Source organism: Hipposideros armiger, unplaced genomic scaffold (genome assembly GCF_001890085.2).
Source record: "Hipposideros armiger isolate ML-2016 unplaced genomic scaffold, ASM189008v1 scaffold_478, whole genome shotgun sequence".
NCBI lineage: Eukaryota > Metazoa > Chordata > Mammalia > Chiroptera > Hipposideridae > Hipposideros > Hipposideros armiger.
This window is the reverse complement of record NW_017731828.1, coordinates 636,849-663,059: the sequence shown is the minus strand read 5'-3', so window position 1 is coordinate 663,059 and position 26,211 is coordinate 636,849. Positions and strand designations below refer to the sequence as shown.

At 48.9% G+C, this 26,211-nt stretch overlaps 1 protein-coding gene across 1 annotated transcript in view; it reads right to left on the bottom strand.

The window, feature by feature from the left end:
- Positions 1-26,211, bottom strand: part of TMEM178B (transmembrane protein 178B) — a 346,196-nt gene that overhangs the window by 201,912 nt on the left and 118,073 nt on the right. Inside the window, exon 2 of the mRNA XM_019666781.1 lies at positions 20,143-20,256. Coding sequence (XP_019522326.1) covers positions 20,143-20,256 — 114 coding nt within the window. The remainder of the gene's footprint in view (positions 1-20,142; positions 20,257-26,211) is intronic.

Genomic DNA, 26,211 nt, shown 5'->3' with positions numbered 1-26,211 from the left:
AAGGTCCCAGGCAACCCTAGACAAACGGAAGAGAGTCCTGACGTACCGGGTTTTACCCACTTCAGTCCCTCCCCGCATTGGAAAGCCGTGGGCATTCTCCATTCGCCACAGGAAACTCCCCGCTGCTGCTCAGACACCCCACCATCCTCCTCATCTCCAGGGCTTTGCACAAGCTGCTCCATCAGCCTAGAAAGTCTTTATTTCCCACATCTGCCTGGGAAGTCCTAGCCATTCTTCAAGGTCCAGTTGGAATCCTACCTCCCATACAACTCTCATCAGATCACCCTCCCCTCCGCGAAATGACCTTGCCTTCTCCTCATCTTTTATGGCATTTGCTTGGCCCTGGTGTGCCCTTTGCTGAAGTGACTTATGTCTGAATATAGACCTTACATTGTAAGCAGCAGATGACGGCGGCAGCATCTTATTCACACTTGAACCCCAATAATGTGCATCACAGGCTTTCTATGTAACTATGGACCAGCAGGAGGCAGGCTATAGGAGGGAGCGGTTATCATCCCTTGGTGCCTTCTGGACCAGGCAGCTTTTAGGACCACTGCTCCTAGGGAGACCAAGCCCCCATGCCCTAGGGCAGGAGGTATGCAGCTTTAGTGAGCACATAGGAATACTCTTCAGAGTTTGTTCAAATGCAGATTCCTAGGCCCTGTTTACGGTTTTGATTTGGTAGTTTGAACTGGCAGGGAAGAATCTGATAAGTTTGCAAACCCACACAGTCACGTGATTCGAGTGCTGGTGGGGCTGGGACCACAATTTGGAAATTCTGCCCCAGGGCGTATTTCCTGTAATAGGGGCAGATAAACACATACTGAAGTCAAAGAAGTTGAACTCGGTGCTGCCAATTTTTCAAACAGGAGGAAGTACTTTTGGGGGGAGAGCTCATGGGGATGTGTACACTCTCGACATCCTTTTGACAAGCAAAAAATACAAGTCAAAGTGCTCCAGGCTTTTCAAGCACAGCGCTGCCTGGAACTGTCTATGTAACAAGAGGCTAAGCCTCTTCCCTGAGAGACATGTACTCCACTGGGACATGGATGTTATGACACCCTCAGTCCAGCTCTCCACGTCTGTCTGTGCTGAGATGCACAGGAACCCCAAGAAGCACCAGCCTGAAGTGGAAGGAAGGCAATGGAGGACGGTTTCCAGGGTGAATGTGGAAAATGGAGGCAATTTTTCCTCAGAACAGAGCTCGCCGAGCTGAGAACACTAAATTCTACCTTCAGTCTCAGAGTCAGCACTATCACGCTTCGAGCTAATCCTGCGCTGAACGCCTCCACCCTCACGCTAACTTCTTTTAGTTTAAGGAAATGGTTTTTGTGCCTACTCTGTGCCAGGTATTATAACAGACACTGGGATTAAAAAGGGAATAAGACATACTCCTTGCCCTGGGGTAGACACACACTGCAGTAACTAATTGTAATATTAAAACTACATAAAAAATGTGCTCGTAGTGATGGACACGGGAGGGGCACCCAACCTCCCCACCCCAGAGAGAGGTGGATGGAAGACAGAGACCGAACTTCGGAACTGACCAGCCTCTTCCAAGATCACCACATGCCAATCAATACACTCTTCCTCCATCTGCTCTGAGTTACAGAAGAACTTTCCAACTAATGGCACTGACATTGTCGACTTCCCCCTGGTTATTAGAGAGGGCAGCTCCCAGCTGTGCTCAGATGATCTCCTCAAGCTCTTCTTGGCCGGCCTCTTGCTGCCGGGGTTTGGGGCCTGAATGGCAGATCCCCAAGGGTCTTGGAGCAGAAAGCTCAGGGCCCCTGATGGGCCGGGACCTGCCTGCTGTTAAAGCCCGGAGGGCTGGAGACCCATGACCACCACTACAGAGCGAGGGAAAGCTCTCTGGCAGGAGGATGAAGAACAGGAGATCTAGAAGAAGGAAGGAGGAAGTTGATCCCTGAAGTTCACATGACTCAGTACTTCACTCATACCTACACTTTTACTTTAACTAAGTTAAGTTGCATGGGAAAAGCAATGCTGGCTAGATCACGTGGTCCGTTACCGGAAGCACCAGCTAGCCAGCCATGGGAGAACTGCCTGATGGTGAGAACCATGCCACTTCGTGCCTCCCACCAATAGTGCCAGCACTGCACCCTGCTGGTGTGGTGAGTGAGAAGGCCTTTCCAGCCTTCAGGGAGCAGGCCTCCTTCTAGCTCTAAATGGGGGTGCTGCAGAGGAGATGCCACGTGTCCTACTGAAGGAAAACAGAGAAATGGCTGGTAGTGGGTGCAGAATTATTTTCCTAAGCCACTGTTTATTTTTATGAGGCATCAGCAATTTTTTAAGGTTATATACTGAGTAACTGCAAGCATTGATTACATTAATGGATTACCTCTGGAGAAGGAATCTAATTATGTTTTTGTACAAACTGCAAAATGCAGATTAATTTCAAACTTTCTTGGTGGCCCTGTTGTTCTTGTCTTGAGCTCAGTGAAAGAGCTGTGGGTCAGATCAGCCAATCCCTGCAAAGAAGCTGGACCCTGAAAGAGGCTTCGTCCATTCAGTCAATAAACCCACGCGGAGCCCCCAGCCTTCTCTGTATGTGCAAGCTCTGCTCTAGGCGCGGGAGACACAGACTTGAACAAGACAATGTCTCCCTCTTCTTGGAGCTTCTCAAAGTATTAACCACACCAAGAGCCATAAAATCCCAAATGATCCTGAACCCATTTAAGTAGCTACTGGGCTTCATTTTCTGAACACCAGTTAGGGCTGGTGCCTCTAGTCCATGAGCTCTCTGGTCCTGCGAGGAAAACCTAAAGGAGGTGGCAAAGGGTTAAATCTGGGGCAGGTAAACAAGAGAAGGAGCCTCAGCTCATGGCTCATCGGAGAAGCACACCTACTGAAGACGGATTCAGTTATTTCAGATGGGGAAAATTTGGGTAATTGGAAAATGAAGACAAAGCAAAAGGAGACACACAAATGGCTAATAACCACTTCTTCAAATTCAACCTTTCTCCTACTTGAGTCAAAAAAGAATTTTCAAGGTAGGTAAAATTAGGTCAGACTAAACTGGCTTAACTTTTCTGGAAAACAGCTTGGTATTATATATCAAGAACCTAAACAAATGTACATATCTTTTGAGCCAATAATCCCTGTTCTAGGAACTTATTCTGAAACAAATTATCAAAAATAGGGTCAAAGATTTATGCACAAGGATTATCATTAAAACACTGTCATAAGGGGCCGGCTGAGTGGCTCAGTTGGTTAAGAGCTCACTCAAGAGTGTGAGCTCTGAGCAACAGTGGCTCGATTCCCAGCCCGAGCTGAGCAGCCGCTGAGCTGCCAACAGGTGGCAGGATGGCTCAGCTAAAATACAAACAAACAAACAAACAAAAAAACAAAAAAAAACACTGTCATAACGGCCCAAAACTAGCACAGCATAAACATTTAACTTCAGAGGAAAGATTAAGTAAATTATGTATATCTACATGGTAGGATATTAGGACACCCTTAAAATCATGTTTATGGAGAGTGTTGATGACAAGGGGAAATGCTTATGACATCATTATAAACAAAATCTGGGATGCAAAATTATACATAAGGTATGATTTACACCATGGAAAGAAGTACAAGGGGACATATGCCACAACAGTCATTTGTGTTTTGGTGGTAGAATTTTAGATGATGTTTCTCTGTTGCTTTTACACTTTTCTGTCAAAATTTTCTATAATACCGTTTTATTTTGATAATCAGAAGAAATAAAATTGGCTGATTTATAAAAGAGATAAAACAGGAAGAGGAAGACACAGGTATCTAACGAGGAGACGATGGAACCGGGATGGGGTGAGTGAGTGGTTAGAGGGAAGGATTCCGACCAGAGACGTAACGGCTTCAGGTGGTGGGCAAATGCTGGCTGTCAGGAATGGCACTTGGTGACAATGTCTGTCTCGGGTTTCCTCCCTCCTTTCAAGATTAAACATTAGGTTTCAATCTCCCTGACAACTCTTAAATAAGTTTGACCTGAGTCGATGAGATTTTAAAGGTTTCATTTGGTTCCTATCATTTTCAGCCTCCAGGTTGAATCCCAGCTGGTCCTAGAAACTTTATATATGGACCCACAATAAAAAGGTTCCAAAAGAACCATAGCATTTTTCAAAAATTGTTTTTAAAAATCCTTAGTGGTGTAATGAAATCCCCTCCCCCATCAAAAAACAAACAAACAACAACAAAAAAACATAGTTCTGACAATAATCAATTGACTCTTTCGTTTAGATGCCTTCTCTGGGGATTCCATTCACTGAAGGAAATGAATTAAATAGTCTTGGAAAGCTCCTAAAAGGGTGCCCAGCCTGTGCAGCACTTATCCGGTGCACAGCCGACTATAAATACTTAATGATCAGGCCGACGGTGATGGCTAAGTTGATCAATAGAGAGCATGGAGACAGCATTCCATTCCCATGTGCTCTACCAGGATGGCTGCTGAGGGAACGGAGAAAAGTACCGCAGGTAGGGAGGCACTTGGCTACTCCTCTCCCGCTTTCTTCATTCACCCGGGGGCAGCTCAGTGTCCCCAGGGCAAGTGGAGAGGTTGTTATAAGACTGCATTGGAGGTTCTGACCGCCAGTGGGGAGAGTGCCAGCCATTTCCTCAGCAGTGTCCTTTGGCCATGCAATTTTAATAAACTCAACTTCAAGAAAGGAAAAAGGAGCCTGGGATCATGCTGAATTATTCACAGCTCCAATCGGGTACAGCAGAAAGAACCCCTCTTCTTGGAGTAAGTAATAGCTATGCATCAATTTCCCCCACTTCATCATCCCCAGGTGAGAATCCAGTTTAAAAGTCAAAAGAGAGGAGAAAATCTAACTACTATCTCCTTAAATCTGGAGTTCATGAGTAATTAGTGAATTTGCGAGTCGTGAGAATAGAATTGACGAGTCTATTCTCAAGAATCATTTTGAAGCGCTTCCTACATTTAAATTTATTTAAATGGAACACATATATGAAAACTAATTTTCATAGATTAATGACCACGATCAAAGTGGTCTTGTTTAATAACAGAAAGAAAATGGTTGTTAGCCTTGTGACTTGAAGGCCAAAGAGATATACGATTCGGGCTTTTATTAGATGCCAAATTGAATTAGTTTTTGAATGTAATGAATATACCTTATTTCCATGTACAAAAAGAAAAATATATGCTCAACAAAACAGAGTAATTCTTCCCTACGCTTGAAGGAAAGCATCCTTTCCCATATGCCATGCCCACAGTTAGCGCTGCCTGTCACCGTCTCATCTAGGGAGTGAGTTAAAAGCCAGCCCCTTCCGATCTTGTCCACACACCTCAGAATCTCAGCCCTCCCCCAAAACACTTATGCAAGACACCCACTTAGCAGGTGGCCTCAACCCCTCATTTTAGCGAGTCTCACATGTCCACTGCTGAAAGTCCAGCCCAGGCCACTGTGATCTCAGGCCTGGACTATCACAAAAGGTTCCTCAGTGTCCAGACTCTGCCCATCTCCATTCATCCCGTATGTGGCTGACAGACGAATGTCCTAAGGTATCATAACGTCATAATGCTCACACCACGTGGCTTTACCACGAGTTACTTAACCTCTGTAAGCCTCAGTTGCCTCATCTATGGGACAGATATAAAAATAACATGCTCCTAGATGACCACTGGGGTTTAAGTGAAATAATGCCCATCAGGGATGTGGTACAGCCCCTGGCTGGATTCAGTAAGTGGGAGTTAGCACCACATGAGCGAGGAAGCTCCCTAAAAGCAGGAATTGCCATCTCTTCCATCTAGTGCCTAAAACAGCGCCTGGTAAATGGTAGGAACTCAATACATTTAATAAATGAAGTATTGCAGGCCCATTTCAATGCCACTATTCCTGACCCATGATCCTCAGCTGAGATGGGTTTTCCCTCCTCTGGAGGCTGCTAAGAGCATGTTGTTTGCCTGCAGCACCAGCCCCCGCCATCTTGAGTTGACGTCACTGCTCTGTGTTCCCCAGTAGACTGTGGGCCCCTGAAGGCCCCTCTTTCAGATGCTGTGCACACCACAGGCCCTCGGTAAACACTGGGAACGAAGGTCCTGCCAGGTCACTCCCAGAAGGACCAAAGACAGCTCCTCACTAACCAGAGTGGCAAAGAACCTTACACGCTTAGGATCCCAGCCACTCTCCCTCAATGTGATGAGGAAATGGAGCCAAGGTAGTAATTTTTTTCATTGCACATTTCTGTTACCGTATTTGCCGGCGTATAAGACGATTTTTTGGCCCTGAAAAATATGCCTCCAAGTGGGGGGTCGTCTTATACGCCAGGTACACTTCAGATAGACTGCCCATAGTGCTTGCCCCGTGCCATAGTGGCCTCCCGATGCCCGCCCACTTCATTCCACATACCGTTCAGGCATCAGCAGCGCTGCTGGGTGTATGCTCGGCTGTGTGCGATTTTGCGAGTGTGGTAAATTCAGGTTACCGTATATTTCTTTACATATGCATTGAAGATTCGCGATTTTGCGCTATCATGGTGCCTGTTAGAATGTTGAAGAGCTCGCACTTGCGCACTAGTGAGGTCCCAGGGAGATGCTGATGCAAGGGTGGACCAGACTGCTATAGTGACAGGGCGGGCAAACAGGGAGCAGGGACCAATCAAATCAGGCTTTGTATACAGCCAACAGCCAACCACAATACTGCACCATTGTACAGGACAGCATAGAAAATGTCGACCAGTCAAACCCCTATCATCCCTATCATGGCACCAGCCAAAAGAAAGAAGTATGATGCAAATTTTAAACTGAAAGTTATAAACTTTGCTAAGGAAAATAATAATTGTGCTGCTGCAAGACAATATGGAGTAACAGAAAAGATGGTTCGGGACTGGAAATCAAATGAGAAAGCATTAAAGAGTATGCCAAGGGGTAAGTGTGCATTAAGAAGAGGCACCCCACACTGGCCAGAACTCGAAAAACATGTAGCAGACATGGTGGCTCAACATCGCCAAAACGGTTATGTGGTGACACGAAATACAATACGCTTGTTTGCACTTCAGTGGGCCAAATCAAATCTGATATTGTTTTACCTTTTATTTGGTGTGTGGAAGGTGTGCGGAAGAGGGGGTAGTCTTATACGGCGAGTATATAACAAACTCTGTATTTTGAGTGGAAATGTTAGGGGGTCGTCTTATACGCCCAGTCGTCTTATACGCCGGCAAATACGGTAGCTCTGCCAAGCTAAGCAATAGCTGGATTTCAAACCTTAACCATCAACCAGAGGTTCCTGCCCTTCTTGAGAGTGGAGATGTGGAGAACTCATTTTTAAGATGTGAAGAAGGAATTTGTACTTCCAGGAAATGAAAAGATCCTTCCGGGCAGGAACTAATGGCAATGTGGGATGGGGGTGGGGTGGGGGGTGGAGGCAGCAGAACACAATGCTAATATGACACTCAGACAACCCCTCAGACAGGGTGGGGCAGGAGGGTGCTGGCTGGGTGCTGGCATCTCCCTCTCCATCTCCCCCTCCCCCTCCCCCTCTCTCTCATAGCCTGAAGGAACTGGTCCTTTTCGTCTACCCCCACCATCAGAAGGATGTGCCCGGAAGCTTGAGGAGGAGGCAGCTTTTGTACAGTTCCTTTTCCCAGTTTCCCTGGCAACTGTGCAGCATCTAGAAGCTCCAGGAGTGAGGCAGTAGGATGGGGCGTGGAATACGAATGCTGGTGTGGGACCGATGTGGTGTCACCTCCACATCCACGGTTAGCAACCTCTCTGGCTCAGGTCACACACACACACACACCTCTGACTGCTCATTTCTAATTTGGTGCCAGGTGCCCAAGCAGAGAGCCAGCCTCAGGGTAATGTTACATAATTAGTCTCATTTTGCCAATGTGAACTGAGAGGCGTGGCCTGAGAAGGAATGATAACTGGCGTCAAGGATGCTTGAAGTCTCTTGGTTGGGTTTCTGGATTTCAGATAAGCCTGCACAGGACACATCATGGGGCATTCATTAATTTTGTATCGGCAGCTGGCTATGGGCTAGGAACAAAGGATGGGGGAGTCTGAGCTTTCACCCCACTGAGGGTGTCTGATCTGGGGGGATCCAGCCTAAGAACAATAGATGCAGAAAGAGGGGAGATGGCAAGAACATTCAGAGGCAAAATTGCCTAGAAAGTAGAAAGATACAGTCCCCAGGTTTGAAATGAGTTCCGTTCTAAAACCTCATTTGTAAGTCAGTTTTTTAGAATTCAGAACCCATTTCCAGAGAACTTGTATCTACTATAAATGATGACTGGGTTTCTAGGCTGGTTCACAAAAGACTGTTTAACTTATAATGTGGACAAAATACTATACATTTGCAGTGAAAAGCAATAGAAAAAAATATCCAGTTGTGATACCAATAATTAAATGAAAAAGAAAAACAAAAAAGTGGAAAATAAATAGCTTTCTTTCATCTCTGTGGAATACTAGGGCTCTTGGGTGGAGGGCGTGGCTAGCCTGGGAGCTCCTGGAGGCAGGGTCTTCATTTCCTTTAGATCAGCGGTTCTCAACCTTCCTCATGCCGCGACCCCTTAATACAGTTCCTCATGCTGTGGTGACCCCCAACCATAAAATGATTTTTGTTGCTACTCTATAACTGTCATTTTGCTACTGTTATGAATCGTCATGTAAATATCTTTTTGTTTTCTGATGGTCTTAGGCGACCCCTGCGAAAGGGTCGTTCGACCCCTAAAGGGGTCACAACCCACAGGTTGAGAACCGCTGCTTTAGATCATAGGAGGGACAGTGGGTAGCCATGGTGGAGGAGAGGTGGAGGGTGAAGTAGGGTCATCCTTTGGGATAATGAAAAAAAAAGAAGTGGCATACTTGGGAAAACAGGCAGCGGGGAGAAGAGAAAGTAAATAGGATTATCTCCCAAGGTGTAGGTGGGGACCCTTGGGCTGGGAAAGAGCACGGGTTTTGCAGTCACCAGGCCCTCGGTGGTAGTGCTGCTTCGTCTCTCACTGGCTGCAGCTCTGAGTGAGGTGCCCCATCTCTGAGTCTTGGTCACCTCATTGCCAACCTCAGAAGATGGCTGCAGTCAAGGTCTGCATGGTGGGTACTACACCGCACTGCCCCACCCCCTTCACGGAAGGACCTACTGCTGCAGTTCTCGGGGAAGGCTCTCAGCCTTCAGGGCTCAGCCCCTCAGGGGCTGCTCAGACACAGGGAGCCACAGGTCAAGGTCACTCCTCTTCTGCCAGCCCACAACCAAGAAGCTAGCAGTGTGCGGGGAGGAGGCCCAGCCCTCTTAGCCTGTTCAGGAAACTCTGAAGGGCCACTCAGGACCAGAGCTCTCTGAGGGAGTCCTGGGCCTGCATCGGAGCATGACTTCCCCTCTGCCAAACCCTGCTTCCGTCCCTTCTTTTCCACAGGTGTGGATCCCAAGGGTGCTCCTTCATAAACATCCTCCTGCTAAATTCCATCTCAGCGTCAGCTTCCCAGGGAACCCAACCTGTGACAGCCTGGCCCAGGTTGGGCGCAGGTAATGACAAGACCCTTCTCCTGCTGTCTCTCCTTTCCTGCACAGGACACAGTCAGCAGAGAAGCCCAAGAACACCCCAGGTAGCCTGGGGTTGGCGCTGCTGGGAGCCCAAGGACTAGTGACAAGCAAGGGCCTGGGTGACTCAAGGGAATATGCATTCCTATGCTCCTGAAAATGGCCGGGGACACACAGGCAACTTATTGGGTTTTGTTTTTAATGTACAAATGTTCATAATAAATGGCTTATAACTTGGCAATAGAATCTATATTCAAAATGTTGAGGACTGTTGGGGACTTCTCTAATATGATAGCCACTGGCCACGTGTGATGATTTAAATTTAAATTAGATTAGGCATGCAATTCCGTGGTTGCACTAGTCACATTTCAAGTGCTCGATGGCCATATGTGGCTCACGGCTATCATGTTGGGAAATGCAGGCTTAGAGATCATTTCCATCATCACAGAAAGTTCCATTAGATGGTGCTGGGTGGAGTGTTGTATTGTATTCTAACCAACCTCCCATGGAAGGCTCCTGAAATAGATACACATGGAGAGTGAAGCAAGACAAGTAACACTATTATTGGCTAAGGCTTGGCTCTACCTACACACACACACACACACACACACACACACACACACACCCCTGAATTCCAGTTCTGTGTGACCTCCAAGCTCAAGCCAGAGTCAGCTATCAGGGAAAGATAAAGGAGGGTGCAGATGGCAGAGAACATCAGCCCCAAAGTCTACGTAGGGCAGGAGGTCAGCCCAGAATCATCGAGAGGCCCTTACCATGTGTCCATGTGTTTAGCTTGGTAAATCCTTCACTAAGAGAGCGGCCAATAAAATGTCCTACACCTTACCAACTCATGCAGCCTTTCTTCTTGGCCCCTGGGGTTGCTCTTCGCGGCCAGCACTGGCAGTCCTCACACTTGAGCAATGGCAGAGTCTCTGGGCTCAGCAGTGCTTTGTGGTCTCTCCAGATGACAGGACTCGCTCCTCCAGACCTTCTCTTTGCGTCTGGTCCTTGCCTTCCCCCCTCCTTCAGACCCTTCAGACCCTCCTTGCTTCCCCCGAACCTTACCCTTGTCAGGACCTAAGTTCCATCTTTCCCCCCTGGCCATGACTATGGAGCAGTTCCAGCAATGCTCACACCCAGCTCCCAAGGGCTGCGAGAGCTGTAGCCCCCTCCCCCAACTGATGGGTTCCAAGCTTCCAGGCCAACCTGCCTCCCTGCGGTTCTTGGTCCTTCTTAGTAACAGAACAGCAGACTCCACAACCACAGCCAGCACCACTCAATGGCCCACCACAGGCATTGAGGTGAAAATAAGGGGCACTCCATCCCCCGAAATGGGAATGTCACCCCCGCTGCCTCCCCCTTGACCCTGACAGCACCGCCCATCTCTTCCTGGGCCCCCCTTTCCCTATATCCCCAACACTCGCAGTATCCTCTTTGGGAGTACGTGTTTTCATTTCAGAAACAGAAGAGGATGTGATCCTAGGACATTTTGGAAGTGACAGCCTTCCTGGAAGGCAGGGCCGGGTTATTACAATTAGGAAAGACTCATTTCCGTGCTCCCCTCGACAATTTCAACACAAATGTACTCATGTACTTATCTCCAAAGCTCTGAAAATGTTACTTTTTCAACACTTAGTATGTAAATCTTCTTTCAGAGACACGTTACTATCTAAACTGCATCCTTATTGGACGCAACTGATAACTCAGGTGGCTGCCGCCTCGCTGAGGATCCCAACAAGGGTGATTTTCTGCTCAGAAGCTCCTTTCACAATATGCCACACTGTTGCCATTCGGCAAATGATCCTCTCAGCCACTTTCTACTCCCACACCATAAACACCTGACGTAAGCTCTCATCACACACACCTGTGCAGACAGACGGCAAACCCACAACAGACCCACCAACAGGTACAGCCACGCACAAGGTAAACTCACCTGCACAGGCTGTGCAGAGTCGAATAGAAAAGCCCCCGAGTCCATGAAATGTCATTTCAGAGCCTCTTCCCCAGATGCCACAAGGGTCTCAGTGCCTGGTGCAGTTCTGTGTTCCAATAATAATAGCTCCTAATACTGCTTGGTATCAGACTTTACAAAGCTACTGATTGCACATGAATCACTTTATTTAACTTGAATTCAAAATAATTCCCAAGACTGGTATTATTTACCTCCGTTTTACAGAGGAGTATACTGGGCTCAAAACACTTAGCTTGCCTAGGATCATGTACCTAGAGAGAGACACACAGCTGGAGCTCAGTCCAATGTCCCTGCTTCGTGGAGCCGGAAGCCTATTTCTGAATGAAGAAGGACGCTGGAGACACAAGACAGAGATCTGAGGCTAGATATTAGGAGAATGGTCGCAGGTAACACACAAAATGCAAAAAAAAACAAAAAAAACAAAAGGAAATCACCTTGCCTCTTCGTGCTGATTTACCCAATTAACAAAAAGAAATAAGGAAAAGTAATTCACCACGATAACCAAATAAAAACAAGACAAATGACACACAGGTGACTTAAAAGTCCTGCTTCTGTGAGAGGTAGTGCTAAACGCAGTAAAGAGCCCACCTGCGGGTCGCCATCAAAAGCCCACGATGCTCTCTCCTCCTCTCACCATTATAGCCCCTGCCTATGTCCTCCAGACCAAGAAGTTCACAAGCTTGAACGTGCTAAGAATCATGGATTCCTGGGCCCCAGTGCTGGAGATTCGGATTCTGTCAGCCTGGGCTGTGCCCGAGAACCGGCACTTCTGACAGGTCGCCAGGCGCTGTTGGTCCGGGGAGCACTGTGAGTAGCACTGGCCGAGACTCTGACAGGACCTTTACAGCACAATGTGGCACTTGGTGACTCTTTCTGTGAAGCCACTCGGGTTCCAGATGCCTCTCCCCTGCCCTCCGCACAGTCCTACCGTCATGAGAAGCAGTCTCCCCCGCCCCCACAGCCCAGGACCAAGCTTGACCACAGTCTGAGACTGCTGCCCTCACTACAATGCTCTCCCGGCTTGTTCCGAGCATAATACTCCTGACCTGTATACCCCAGTTCCTAAAGCGGGGCTTCGCTCACAGCCACTGTTCTTTATTTCTTATTCTAACTCCTGAATACTCCTGATTTCTAGTGGAACCGGGGTCTGCCTGCCTGCCTGCCTTTGGCCATGCCTCCTCCCTACCGAATCCATGGAGCCCTAAAGCCCCAAAGTAGCACCTTCTGCTCTCACACCTGCTGACCCATGGCCTTGATGACAAGGGGCTGCTGTTTAACATCCCTGCGTCATCCAGCCCAGAGTCCCTCCTGCTGAGCTGTCCCTGCCCACGAGGACACTCAGCTCCTGGTCTTGCTCCACCCCTCACTGCTGTGGCTTTCCTGGATGGTGGGCGCTGACTGTCCCAGCTGTTGGAAAGATGAATCACCTGATAATTTCAGCACCTAGGGCTGGGACAGATCCCCCTAGAACAGCGGTTCTCAACCTGTGGGTTGCGACTCCTTTGGGGGTCGAACGACCCTTTCACAGGGGTCGCCTAAGACCATCGGAAAACAAAAAGATATTTACATTATGATTCATAACAGTAGCAAAATTACAGTCATAGAGCAGCAACGAAAATAATTTTATGGTTGGGGGTCACCACAACATGAGGAACTGTATTAAGGGGTCGCGGCATTTGGAAGGTTGAGAACCGCTGCCCTAGAAGAATAAGAAGAGGAAGATCCTAAACCACCCCCACATTGCCCTTGCTGTAAAAAAAGCAAACAAACAAACAAAAAAAAACAGGCCACACCTCTGTGATATGGTATTTTTAGCTTACATTTGGGTTTCATTTTCCCTGCAATGAATCCTTGCTGATTTAAATGTGGAGGTCAGGACCTATGATGTGTGTATGACTGCACTCTCTGGGGAGTCAAGAAACATTAAGCAACAAGCAGGTTGATCCCTTGCCTGGCTGGCACCTGGAAATACATCATCCAATTTGGAAAGCACAAAGCTTTCAATATCCCCTCCAGCACCTAACACGGGGCTCCTCACAGAACAGGCACCCCATGAATACCGAATGAGTAAATAAACAAATGGAATAAGGATGCCAGTGGGGCTGTGCCCCGTTCTCCTTTGGGGTATCCGTATCCATATGCTTGGCCGGAAGAAAACAACTTTTGACCTGCAGAAGCTGAGAGAAGGCCTCGAAGCTTTGAGGCCCCACTTCCAACTAATTCCCAGCACGAAATTGGACCTGTACATTCAGATGAATTGTGGCTTGAAGACTGCAATTACACTGCACAGTGGTTCTCAAATTTGTTTCAGTACATGGATGTCCTTAACAGGAAAGGTTGTGCCTTCCTCCACCCCACCCCTCCCCTCCAGGCGTCCTCTCTTCCCCACCCCTAAGGCCATCTCAGAAACAAACTCTCCCTCTGTCCTTTCATTTCTATCACGGATACCTTGCCAGGCCAGCCATCTAAGTAGGTGGGACGAACAGCTGCGTGTGTGATATGTTTTAAAGTATCTCCACGTGACCTTTAATCACCTCACTGTCATTCCTTTGGGTTAAGTCCCCTGAAAAATAAAAATGCTATCAGGGAAGGTAATCCAAGAAGACATTAACACCTGAGCTCAAACAAGCTCATCAAATTAGTACAGCTGCTGTCTGGCAGACACCAAGGGGATGGGACAGAGCACAGGTAAGTTTTAAGAGGTAAGGGGTATCCTGGCGTGCTTTGCTGCTGCAAGGGAGGTCCAGGTGCAGAACCACATTTAGGGGTCTGTGCTCTCTGCCTGGCGGGCTGCAGAAAGCCCACGGGAGCCTGGGGAGAACCGGCATGAGGCAGCCTATGGGTCTCCTAAAAGGTTTACAACATTCCCTGCAAGGGCTGGGTCGGGGCAGAAAGATATGGAGTAGTTTGCAAAAAGCAGAGACGTAAGAATACCAAGCGACATACGGCAATGCTCTATGGGTTGAGTGTCTGTGCTACCAAGCTTTCACCATTCCAGGGATGGCTTCTTGCTAGCGACGACCCCCATGGATGCCAGTCTTGCAAATAAGAGGCAGCTCATAACAGATTGTGCACAGTGAGAGCCCTGCACTGGATGGGCTCAGATGAGGATGCAAGGGAAGGAAAATGGCTGACGCTGCAGGGAACCTAAGCTTCTAGCGTCTGGGATGTTTACCTCATTAAGCTGTTTTACATAACATCAGTCAAAGCCAGAAAGAAAAAAAATAGCTGGAGGGAGTGCACTCAAGTTCAGGCCTGGATTATGAGTCCTCGGGCTCAGAGTCCTCCGAGGCCAAGGTGGTTCCTGGAGGCAGCCCCTTCCTCCCCGGCTTAGCTACCTGGTCTGCAAAGGAGCCAGAACAACACAGACTGGGCTCCTGGGAGGAGATCCCAAGCCATCCTCCGAGGAGCATTACGGCCGATGTGAGCAAAGAGGTGGTTATTGCTGTTACAATCACATACCGTTCTTTTCAAGCCAAGCCCTTTGGTCTACCACATTCATTTGTCATAACCAGAGGTGGCTGGGGGAGGAGGAACCAGGGACCCAGGCAACTCCTGGGCTAGGAGGCCAGAGGTCTGCTGGGAGGAAAGTTCAGAAGGTAGATGACCAGGCTGGTGCAGGAGCTTCCACGGAAGCTCATCAGGAAAGGAACGGGCGAGCGCCACTGGGCAAAGAGCCAACGTAAGTCCAAGGCCAAAAGGCCACTGTCAGTGCAGAGTGGCAAGGAGCAGCGTGGGGCCCAACAGCAGGGCAGTGCCTGGGGGTGGCTGGAGGGAGCCACAGACAGCACCAGGGGACCAAGAGGGGAAGTTGTGGAGGAGGCCGTGAAGAGGCCACATGAGAGGGACCAGGGCTTGACCAAGCAGAGTAAGTAGAGTTCCATGCTGATATTCACACCAGAGCAGTAGGACAGGCTGGGCTTTTTACCACACAGCCTGGGTGGGGGCTCATCTTCCAAGACTGGGCTAGCCTGCAGGCCCCATTGTGAGTGGTCAAGAGCTTCGGGGACAGGGAGCCAAATGCGTCATTCACGTGTCTGCATTAGACTAGACAGTCTGAGGCGTGAGTTCTTTTCGCTCTTAGCCACATGGCCATGGAAATGTCTTCGTTCCTCCAATAAGTCTCAGTCTGTCTGCCTCCCTACTCTCTCTCCCTAATGTCTTTACCTCGTGATCTCCCTCCCTTTTTCTTATTTCTTCTGACTCCACTTTCCAGGGCCACTGTGTGTGTGTGTGTGTGTGTGTGTGTGTGTGTGTGTGTGTGTGTGTGTGTGTGTGTGTGTGTGTGTGTGTGTGTGTTGACAGGGGTGGGGTAAGTGTCCCAGGAGGACAGGGTGTAAGCAGGGATGAGGGGAGGAGGTCATCGCTTTCTCTTTCCCTCTCTGGCCAGCTGGAAATGTGCCACGTGACCATCCAATCTAATTAGCTGAACTTTCTGTCTTAACAGGAGGGGGCTTGAACAGAAGCGCTAGCTTTCCTGGCTCTCGGCCTCTGGAAAGATAACAGAGGGGTTCTGATTGCAGGAAGGTGGGGTCTCAGTTCCCCGATTCCCAATGTCAGGGGCAATCTACTGAGAGCCGAAGCCTCTATCTTGACGATGCCCGGCAGAATAAGAAAATCTGAGCTCACAAGTCCAGTGCCTCAGGGCTCGGACCCTGAGGGACCCAGTGGAAGCCTTTGCTGCAGCTGCCCGGAGTCCCTGCCAAGTAGATGAGGAGATGGGGGTGAAAAAGGGCTGCCCTTGTCACACCTTCCACGGGTGCCCCCTGCCAGCCTCGCCTGGCACAGCCCCAGGCCCAGGGCCACTCCGTGCCAGCTCCTCCTTGCAGAAGCACTCGCCTCACAGTGACAACATCCTCCCAGACCCTGCTTTCTCAGACTCCTGGCTGCCCAGTCCCTATCACCGCACTCAGGCTCCCCTCCCACCCATCTCCCCTTGCCCTGCCACTGGGCAGTGTCGAGGCCCCTGGCTGAGCTGAAAGGGCCTGTGAAAGGGATGCCCGTGGCAGCGAGAGCAAAGGCAGAGCCACTTGGGATGGCCTCAGGAGCTCTTGGGGGTCGCACAGGACACAGAATTCTGCAACAAGCACTGCAGCCTCACACTGGAAGGCCTGGGCGCGCCTAGTGAGAGGAGGAAGCGGTCCCACTGCAGATGCCACTGCAGTGCCAGCCTGCTTCCCCTGATTAGTGCTAATCTGACTCTGTCATATTCAAAATGTTACACCAGACAACCCACTCGGAGAGTGGCATTAGCCAAGCTCAGCTCATGCGGCCACCGTGCCATCCCTGCTGGCCTGGCGACACTCACCTGTCCTGCAGCAGCAGGAGTATCTGGGTCAAGAGCACGAGCACCCAGAGTCCACAGGCTGGACCTATGCCGCTCAGGTCACCGGGGCCTAACAGGAGGCAGCCGACAGGGAGGAAAGCAGGGCGCTGCCCTGCGTGGATGGCCAGGCCTGGGTGCACTGAGTGCGCGGGTCCCAGCTCGGGAAGGAGTTCTGCCTTCTCCCAGGGAGCTCTAGTCTGGGTGGGAAGGAGAAACAGGCACACGCGCTACCTCGCCAGCCAGCAATCACCATCCAAGCCAAAGCCAAAGTCAGCACCTTGTCACCAAGTCACCCAGACAACTCAGCATTCACACGCACACACGTTTGAGTCACTGGCCTTTACTTCCCAAGGTGGTTATTATCTCTTTCCACTTGGATTTGTAAGCCGAGTGGCCTGTGGATAATTTTATCCTTTCACCTGCTGTTTACCTGACCATCAGGTAAAGGAACTCACATCCCGTTGGTGGGGTTAACTGTTCCAAAACCACGGCGTAATTTTTAACTTATGCTTTTCCTTTTTGAAAACTTTTTCCCCCATCAATGGTTGATGGGCACATGCAAATTCCTGATGAAAATGTATAACCTAAGTTTAACCAAAGTCCAAAATGTTTGCCAGAAGTTGCTTTAGGAAAAAAAAAAAATCAAATTCCTTTCCTTTGGCAAAAATTATCTATGGTCAAATTATAAAATAACCAATCTACTATCAAATGAATTGATTTGATCCCATTTACAGTATTAAAGAGTACAGAACTCTCAAGTAAAGAAATCAGGGTTTGATTTTTTTTTTTTAATTTCCAAAGCGTGATCATAGAAGTTTGCTCATCTTTGACAGTTCCTACTTTATTCCAAAGGGGGCTTCATGTGCCCACCTCCCAACAAATGCTATCAATAGTTGACCTTCGAAAATTACAGTTGAGATTTACTGTGCTCCCCCATTATGGCAACATGGCCACTTGCACTTAGCACCAACATCAGATGGGACAGATGTTCACCTGCCCTCTGGCTAAAGATAGTCAGCTGTCATCGACATCGGGAATGGCACATGATCTGCACCTGCTTCACAACCTACGAGGGCACTCGGGGAAACGCAGATGAACCCCACACCAAATGGCAGCCTCTGTTTCACCAACAGGCTGCCCCAAACCTTTGCAAATATCAGTCGCTGAGATGGCTTTGATCAGTTAAAAATAGATCACAGCATAAGCTGCACACTGGTTTTTGCAGAAACCAACAGCACTGCAGTTTGGGAATGAGGACCCTGGAGAAGACGGGCTTGAGAAGATTGCTCAGACCTTAGCATTAGCCTCCTCTCTCCGTCTTTGTCGATGCCATGTAACACATTTTCAGGGATACCGCGATGAGTAATCTATTTGAACCCCAGACGTCGTCTACTGTGCACACAGCCAAGAGTCCTACCAGCTTTCCCTCAAAGTGTATCTGTACAATTGACACTAAAATAACTCTCCTTGCTGAAAACCTTTCATAAACTATCTTAATGACTTGAAGGAATTTTACTATACCATAGTCATCACATTGCTTTGTAATTATTTGCTTTATTGTGTAATTATTTGTTTTCTTTGAATTATTGCGAACGTCTCTCCCCCCCCACCCCACCACCACCCTCGTCCACCTCCAGATGTGAGCTCCTGGAAGGCCCTCCCTGTGGCCTTGTCATCCACTCCGCGCCTGGTCCCAGAGAAGCTCAGTAACTTTGGTTGAGCTGAGTGCATTTGAATGGAAGCTGCTGTGTTAGTAACTTCTTCCTTCTTAGGTTCCATCATGACCTCATGACCCCCATAACATAAGTGATATTTAAGTGGTTATTCAACAAGGCTGACCATGTACCTTGAACATCCCTTTTAGGCTTCTATAACTGACAAAATTCGGCCAGTGTGATGTGAGAACTAAGCGGTCATAGTCAGGTATTTACAGAGTTGGCTCCTTACACGTCTGCCTCCAAAAGGGAAATGAAAACCCCCGATTATTAGGATCTCTGAAGCAAATCTCACATTAGGGTTAAATGAGTGTGCTGCGTGCTTTTCTCAGTGACTAGACCATAGGAACGGTCTTTGAACACGAGTTCTCTGTCCCCACGTTCCGGTTAGCGTCCCCAGTAATGATAAACCCTGCAGGGACAACCACTGGGGTAATGCTTTCCCGACGGCTGACACCCGCCCTGTCATCTGGGGCCAGTGGCATTTAGGAGCAATCTTCCAGACCCCCAGCCACAGTCTTTTTCCTGAAACCAATGAGTGATCGTGCTGTTTCATTTAATTTTACTTGTCTTCCCCCGCCCCCACCAACAACAACAACCACATCCCACCCCAAGCTATGCTTGTCTGATTAAAGCCACACCAAAAAGTGGAATATAGCCTGCGGGCCCCAGGCATGCAAAAGATAACTAGGTGACGATAAAGAGAAGATGTGTTCAGGCTTCTTCAAAGTTTACCATCCTTTTTATCGAGAAACAATAAAAGACCCTCCTTCATATATCAATAAACTGAATCTTAACCTTGAGACATGTGAGAAAAGCCGGAAGAGGAGAGAAATGACAAATGCAACAGAGGCAGCACAGAGCCTACTAAGAGTGAGAATGAGTTTGCGTGCAGGAGAGCTTCCCTGACACAGACAAGCAGTTACACCCCATGGAGCAGAGGAGTAAAAATAGCCAACAAACTCTGTTTGCTCATTACGTCACCCTCCCATCATAATTGAAGTCTCTGAGGATCCATGACCAAGAAATTCCCCAACCAACAGAAGCAGATATTCTGATCTTTGCCAAGCGCATGCGTGTGAACCAGGGTCCCAAAGCCTATCATTCCGGGGGAAACAGAAACTGGTAATTTGAGGACCAGACCCCACCCCCACCCCTTCGTGACCCCACCCAGAGGCAAATTCCCATTACGGCGCCAGCCTGCAACCACCAGCTGGTCTCACCCTGTACAAAGGGTGACACAAGGGATTAACGGGTTGCCACAATAATACTCCAAGCATCTTGGAGACGCACTGGAGTTAAATCTCAAGGGTTGGTTCAGTCGGGTAGGTGGAATCTTAAACGCCGACTAGGGTAGTGAAGTAAGATCCCTGGTCATTGGTAGTTTGTTGTTGGTTTGTTTCCATTTTAGAAGCAAACACCTCGAATCTACAATGCAATCTAAACTAACAGAGGCAATTCTGACCCACGGACGTTGATACTTTAAGGAACTGCCACCATGTCCCCAGATTGTCCACCGGCCTTAGAAAAAAGTGCATCCATCTATCTAGACCGAACTGCTGATGAGCATTACAAACCCCTGTACCTTCCAAAGGTCACAGCCAAAGAAAGAAACTCAGGTGTACTTACGCAGGGCGTGCCACTCATCCTGACGGATGGTCTTCGTGATGTTGAAAGTGAGGTTCCTGGGGATGGTAGCTGAGGAGTAGTGGTATTTGATGTACGTGCATCGTTCGATTTCTCCTGGCAAAGAGAAACAGGAAACCAAATATTAATGAAGCAGGCATCAGGTTTGGGGGCAGTCTCTGGGATCCATTTTTCTGTCCTGAGAAAAAGGGACTGGTTTTATATTGAGCCTGGTGACACCTACAGTTTATATAAGGCAGTACCTTTGACTTCAAAAGAGCGGGGAGTAGCACTAAAATCAAACACCATCGTTGAAGACAGAAAAACACATCTCCGACATCATTCAGAGGCGGGGAGAGCCGCAGTTTAGGCTGATAGCCGCTTGCTGAGAAGGGGGTACCCATGTTTGCTTAATCTTAAGAAAATCAACTTTCAAATCAAGGGAGGAAGTCAGGCATCGAAAGACATTAACATTTTTGTACCCACAGACCAACAGAGAGCAGGCTTCGGCCATAATGATGTCATTTGTGCTCGTAGCAGCCGCTGTCTTGTGAAATGCCGAGCTAGAGGGGGTGTCTCCCCTTTTCTCTATCCCAGCCCCCCAACCTCACCTCTGAATACAAAGCACCCAGATCAAGCTGTGTCCCCTGGAACCAGTCTCTTCTCAGGGTTCTTGGCCAAAACCGAAGGCCCCTAACATACTCCTGGTCCCCTAGGGCCTTTACTGATGAGTTGTTATTAATCAATGCATGCTTTGTTAGTCAAATTATCAAAATAGTCCTAGACCCTGGAGCCAAGGCTCTCCAAGTGTGGTTCTAGAGACCACAGCACCAGCATCCTGGGAACTTGCTAGAAATACAATTTCCCAGGTCTAACCTCAAAATCTACTGAATCAGAAACGCGGAGGTCAAGCCTGCAATCTCAATTTTAGTAAGTTCTCCCAGCGATTCTGTTGCACACTTAACTTTAAGAACCACTGCCTTCAAGACTCTAACAGAATTGCCAATGTATTAATTCATAAATCCACCATGTTTGCGAATTCCAACAGGAAAATATGCTAGGAGTTCTTCCCTTGTCCCTGCAGGCATTTCTATTGATGCGTGCTTGGGGGGGGGGGGATATTAAAACTCAATGTCAGGGCAAAGTGCAGAATCAGGAAAGAAGTGATTTCTAAAGGTGAGGGGGTTTTAAAATTTGGTTTTGCACCTGAATGGATTTTGATGGTAATCCATTTTGCACCCCACTGATTTTCAATTTATAAGTGGTGGCACCTGATTGAATTGTTTGACCCCCCCCTGGCTCACTGTCAGCAGGGAACCTGGCAATTGGTGGAGTGCAGTAATTTAGACAGTGCCTCTCATGACACCAGTGTCTTATTGTAAATCACTTCTGGACAACTGCCCAACTGCCAGTTACTGGCAGACATTGCTCCAATGGGACAGATGCCATCCAAAGAAGACCAGTTTGGGGAAAGTGTGATGTATCCTTTTCCTTTTGTCTTTAATTTTCAACTCCTCCGCCTTTGTCCCCTTGGCCTACAAAGGTCCTGATGTCGCTCTTGCATGCCTCCAGCATTCCCCCTGACTGCATCCCACCCTGTCTGCCCTCTTCCCTAACTTGCTACACTTCTGGGAAAAGTAGTCAACCAAAGGCCTCCACGTCCCCAAGGCACACGCACGCCTCTAACCCACACGCTCCAATGTCCATTGAGAGCATGCCCTTCCACCCAGCCTACAACATCATAAACCCCACAGTCATCCCCAATGCCTCCCTCTCTCTAGTGGGGTGCCCCACCCCAGACACCCAACTCTCCCCAGATTCTACCCCAGAAATGTCCCGGGACTCCAGCCTCTCCTCTTGTTCCTCACTCCCTCCCTCTATAGTCGTTACATGAATACAACGACCGCTCTCAACAAGCAGCCACATTTGCTGAGGAGTTACTAGGCAGGAGATCCTGGCCAAGGGCTTTGTAGACCAGTGGTTTCCAACTTTCCTCATGTCACAGCGCACACAGACATGTGAGAGGTACCCGGGACATATGGACGGACGCGGCTGCCAGGACCCTGTCCAGCCTCCCTGAAGGCCAAAGTAACCAACATCCAACGCACAGGAACCCATCGGTGTCTTGTACTTATCCCACTGGTAGGAACTCTGTTACGGATATTGTCCTATCTAATCCTTTTTCCAACCCAATCTAGTAGATGTCATTATCATTGCCACCCCTAGTTGACAAACAAGAAAATTAAGCGACTTGCCCAAGGAAGTAGCGGTGACAGGATGAGAACCCAGAATTTTCTGATGGGAGTCTCCCTCAGAGATAATAATGTAATAATAATGTAATGTGATAATAGCAATAATGGTGCCGCCCTCCACACTGCTGCTTGGAGTATATTCCAGAGAAAATGGGGTCTCTCTTACACACAGGATACCCCACGCCAGCTGCCTATTGGCCCCGGTCATCACACACCCTACGGTCCAATCAGGTGGCTCTTCCCACCTGGTTCTGACATCCATGTCTGTCCATGACTGTCCTCCCTGCCTCTCTTCACATGATGCACATCAACTTGTCCTAAGAGGAGGCCCAATGGCAGCTTCTCAGCAAACCTTCCTGCCGTCCACAGCACCCAGCAGCTGGCATTCACCCCGCCCCCCTCCCCGATGCACTCCTGTCCTGCTGCGACAAGCACACCAATGGGCTGTGATTTATCTGTTTACACGCCTCACTCACCCACTAGATTATGAGTTTCTCAAGGGCAGGGACTTGTCTTATCCATTCATCTTTATCTCCCTAGTTCCCAGCACAGAGTGAGAGCACCAATAACATGTGCTTTGAAGAAAGGAATGAATAATATGAGGCGCCCTTTGGAAGCCACTGTGGGCCAGGGATCCAATTGCTTCGATTATATGCAAGGGATTGAAATAATTGAGGCAAATGAGAATGTAATGAATAAAAGGAGGCTATTGTTACAGAGCTCTGTGAGTCTCCGGCAAACGCTTCTTCCCTACCTGGACAAGGTAAGGAGAGGTTTATCCATCACAGTGAGGCAGGAGAAATGGCATATGCACTGAACAGCCTCTCACTGCACCTTGGAAATGCAATCCAAGGGGAGAATAGGGCAATCTTGTTGTTTGTTTGTTTAAAAAAAAAGAGGGAGAAAAGAAAGGAGAAAGACAAAAACAGGACAGAGGATTCTAACAAGAACCCTTGGCAGCTACCTTGGGCATGTACCACCTTGAACATGTACTGTTGAGCAGGTTGTGTCCTGCACAAGGACACCTCCCAGGGATACCTGGGTACTGAAATCCAGTTACCGCTCTGCTTGCCAAGCCGGCACCCTGGTGGGGGTGGTGGGCACAGGGGATGGGAATGCCCTGCCAGAGGGACTGCCTTAGGCTCATTTGTACAAAGGTGTCATACAAACTAGAAGCTGCCCTACACTCAGTAATTTCAAGATCAAACAAAACACTCCTGGACCCAGCTTCAGACACTCGAACAAGATCCCACTGGTCATGGCCAGACTGGTGCCCATCGCTCATGTCATGTCTGAGAAAAGTACCCGACTTCTTGGCTAAGATCAGGTTCTCTCGGCCTCAGAGCAAACTCAACAAATGCTCAAGGGCACAGGCGGGCTGCAGCCAGCTCCCTTGGCCTCCCTCACCCCAAGTCTACCCGGCCACTTGACACTTGGCAAGAGCAAGGGGCTGACAGACAGATATGCATCTGGGGGGGGGGGCGGGAGCAGGCCAGGAAGCCTGGTGGGGCCTCCACCATAGCCCAGCCCCCTTGGAGGTCTCACTATTTGCTTTGCCTCCGGGATGCCAGCATCCTGCCTTGACAGCAATTAAATTTAAAAGACTCAAATATTGCCTGAGAAGAAAGGCAAAATGTTTATCCATGTGTCGGCAGGTCCTGTCAGTGTGCTGGGCTTTTGTAAATACCGGCACCATCTGGGCATCGAATCCGTATGCCCAGAATGCGGGCTTCCCAATACAAACAGGTTTTCCTGCTGCGAACGGTGCAGAGGGGCCACCTGGAAAGCAGTGGTGAAGCCCAAGGCCTCACCTGGGAAGAAGATCAAACCTGTCTTCCTTGACTCGTGCATCCCAGCCCAGAGAGTGAGCTACCCCCTCAAGGCTTGGGGGAAGTGGGGAATCACTAGAGGTAAGGGACCCTTTACGCCTTTAGCCACACTCAGCCTTCTGAGCTGGGGACTCTCTATCTGCATGTCAGGGTTCCAGACAGAGAGGATACCCAAAGGAGTAAATGAGGAGACTTTCAAAAAGGGACAATTTACAAAGCTGAGCACCGTGTGTAAAGAGACCAGAAGAAGGTGGTATAGGGCCCAAGGGGAGCTCACAACAGAAGTTGGCATGACCTGGAAGCTGCCACCTGAACCTGGAGAGGGTGGGCGTATGGAGAGGTGATGCAGCCATAGGCAGGGGGTCACCGCCAACCTGTGGAGAGGCAGCAGGGTGCATACACCCAACCTCTCCCTCCTCTCACCTTCATCTCCTCCAATTCCCCGCAGCAGCTGAACCCATCTGGAAGCCAGAGGACAGGCCAGCCTCCAGGAGCAGAGAGATCCCGCAAGGCAGGAAGTGGATGCCAGGGGCAAACACGGCATCCAGCTCGCCCCCTCCTCTCTCTTTCCTCTCCCTCTCACATCTCCCTAAATGCCTCATCCAGCTTGCCCTTCGTCCGCTGCTAGCACATTCCCCTTTCCCTCCACCTCCTCTTCCAAGGTCTCCAGTGGCAAAGGGAGACCCAGAAACAAGCAACAAGCAGAGACTCCTCCCATCCTTTTTCTGTTTCAGATCTTTTAAGACCCAAAGCCTACGCCTGACAACTCATGTCAAGTACTAAGTATGGACCCTCCACACAGTAAGTGCTCAATAAATATTAGGGGCAGCCGGGTGGCTCTGTTGGTTAGAGCGCGTGCTCTGAACAACAAGATTGCTGGTTCGATTCCCATGTGGGCCAGTGAGCTGCGCCCTCTGCAACTAGACTGAAGACAATGACTTGAGCTGAGCTGATGCTGAGCTGCCAGTGGGCAGCCAGATGGTTCAGTTGGCTAGACAGCGTGCTCTTCACAACAAGGTTGCCAGTTCGATTCCCGCATGGGATGGTGGGCTTTGCCCCCGCGCTCCCCAACTAGATTGAAAATGGCGACTAGACTTTCAGCTGAGCTGCTCCCTCCACAACTAGATTGAAGGATAATGACTTGACTTAAAGCTGATGGGTCCTGGAAAAACCAGTTACCCAATAAAAAAAATAAATAAATATTAGTTATTATTATCAATTGCTGCCCGAAGACTACTTTCTCAAAGGGAGCAAAATCACAGGAAATCAGAAATAATAGCAACCCATGTTTGCGTCATGCTACAGACATATACATACCTATGTCGATAGAGCATATATTTTCATACACAGTAACCCCAGAGGCTGGAAGCACACAAGCTTGGATATACCCTGGACAGATGATGGAACAGAGACTGGAGGGGAGCAGCAGAGATAGTGCACAAACACTGAGGTTTGCATTCGGACACACCTTTACAATAATACCAGCCGGCGGTTTCCTCTCACATGCAACCGCTATCAGTAACAATGGCTTCCTAAGTACCTATGCGAGGAGTCCATTACTCTAGCGTCATGTGTATTAAGCAGGAACCTTCTTAATGATGATGGTTTTAGATGGTTTTAGAGGTGGAGCTGGGACCCACGCCCACGCCATCTAAAATTCTCTTCCCTACACAGGTGCCTTAGTACTTTAGATGCTTCCATTAGAGAGGCATTCCTTTGGGTCAGGTATTGTTCTCTTAGGCACCCATTTTTAAAGCTCTTTTAAATAAGTCTGAAGGGGTCTCGGGGTCACTAATGCCTAGGTGTGAATGAGACACCACAATCCCCTTCCTTCAGACCAAAGGGACCCTCAGCAGCAGAGGGCCCCTCAAGAGAAGAGATGCTGAGAAGGGCAGAAAGGATCCAGATGGCGCATGAGGGAGATGGAGTGTGTGCTCCAAAGGCAAACTCACAACTTTGCAACTGTCCCAGGGCTGGCCAGAGCAGGCCAG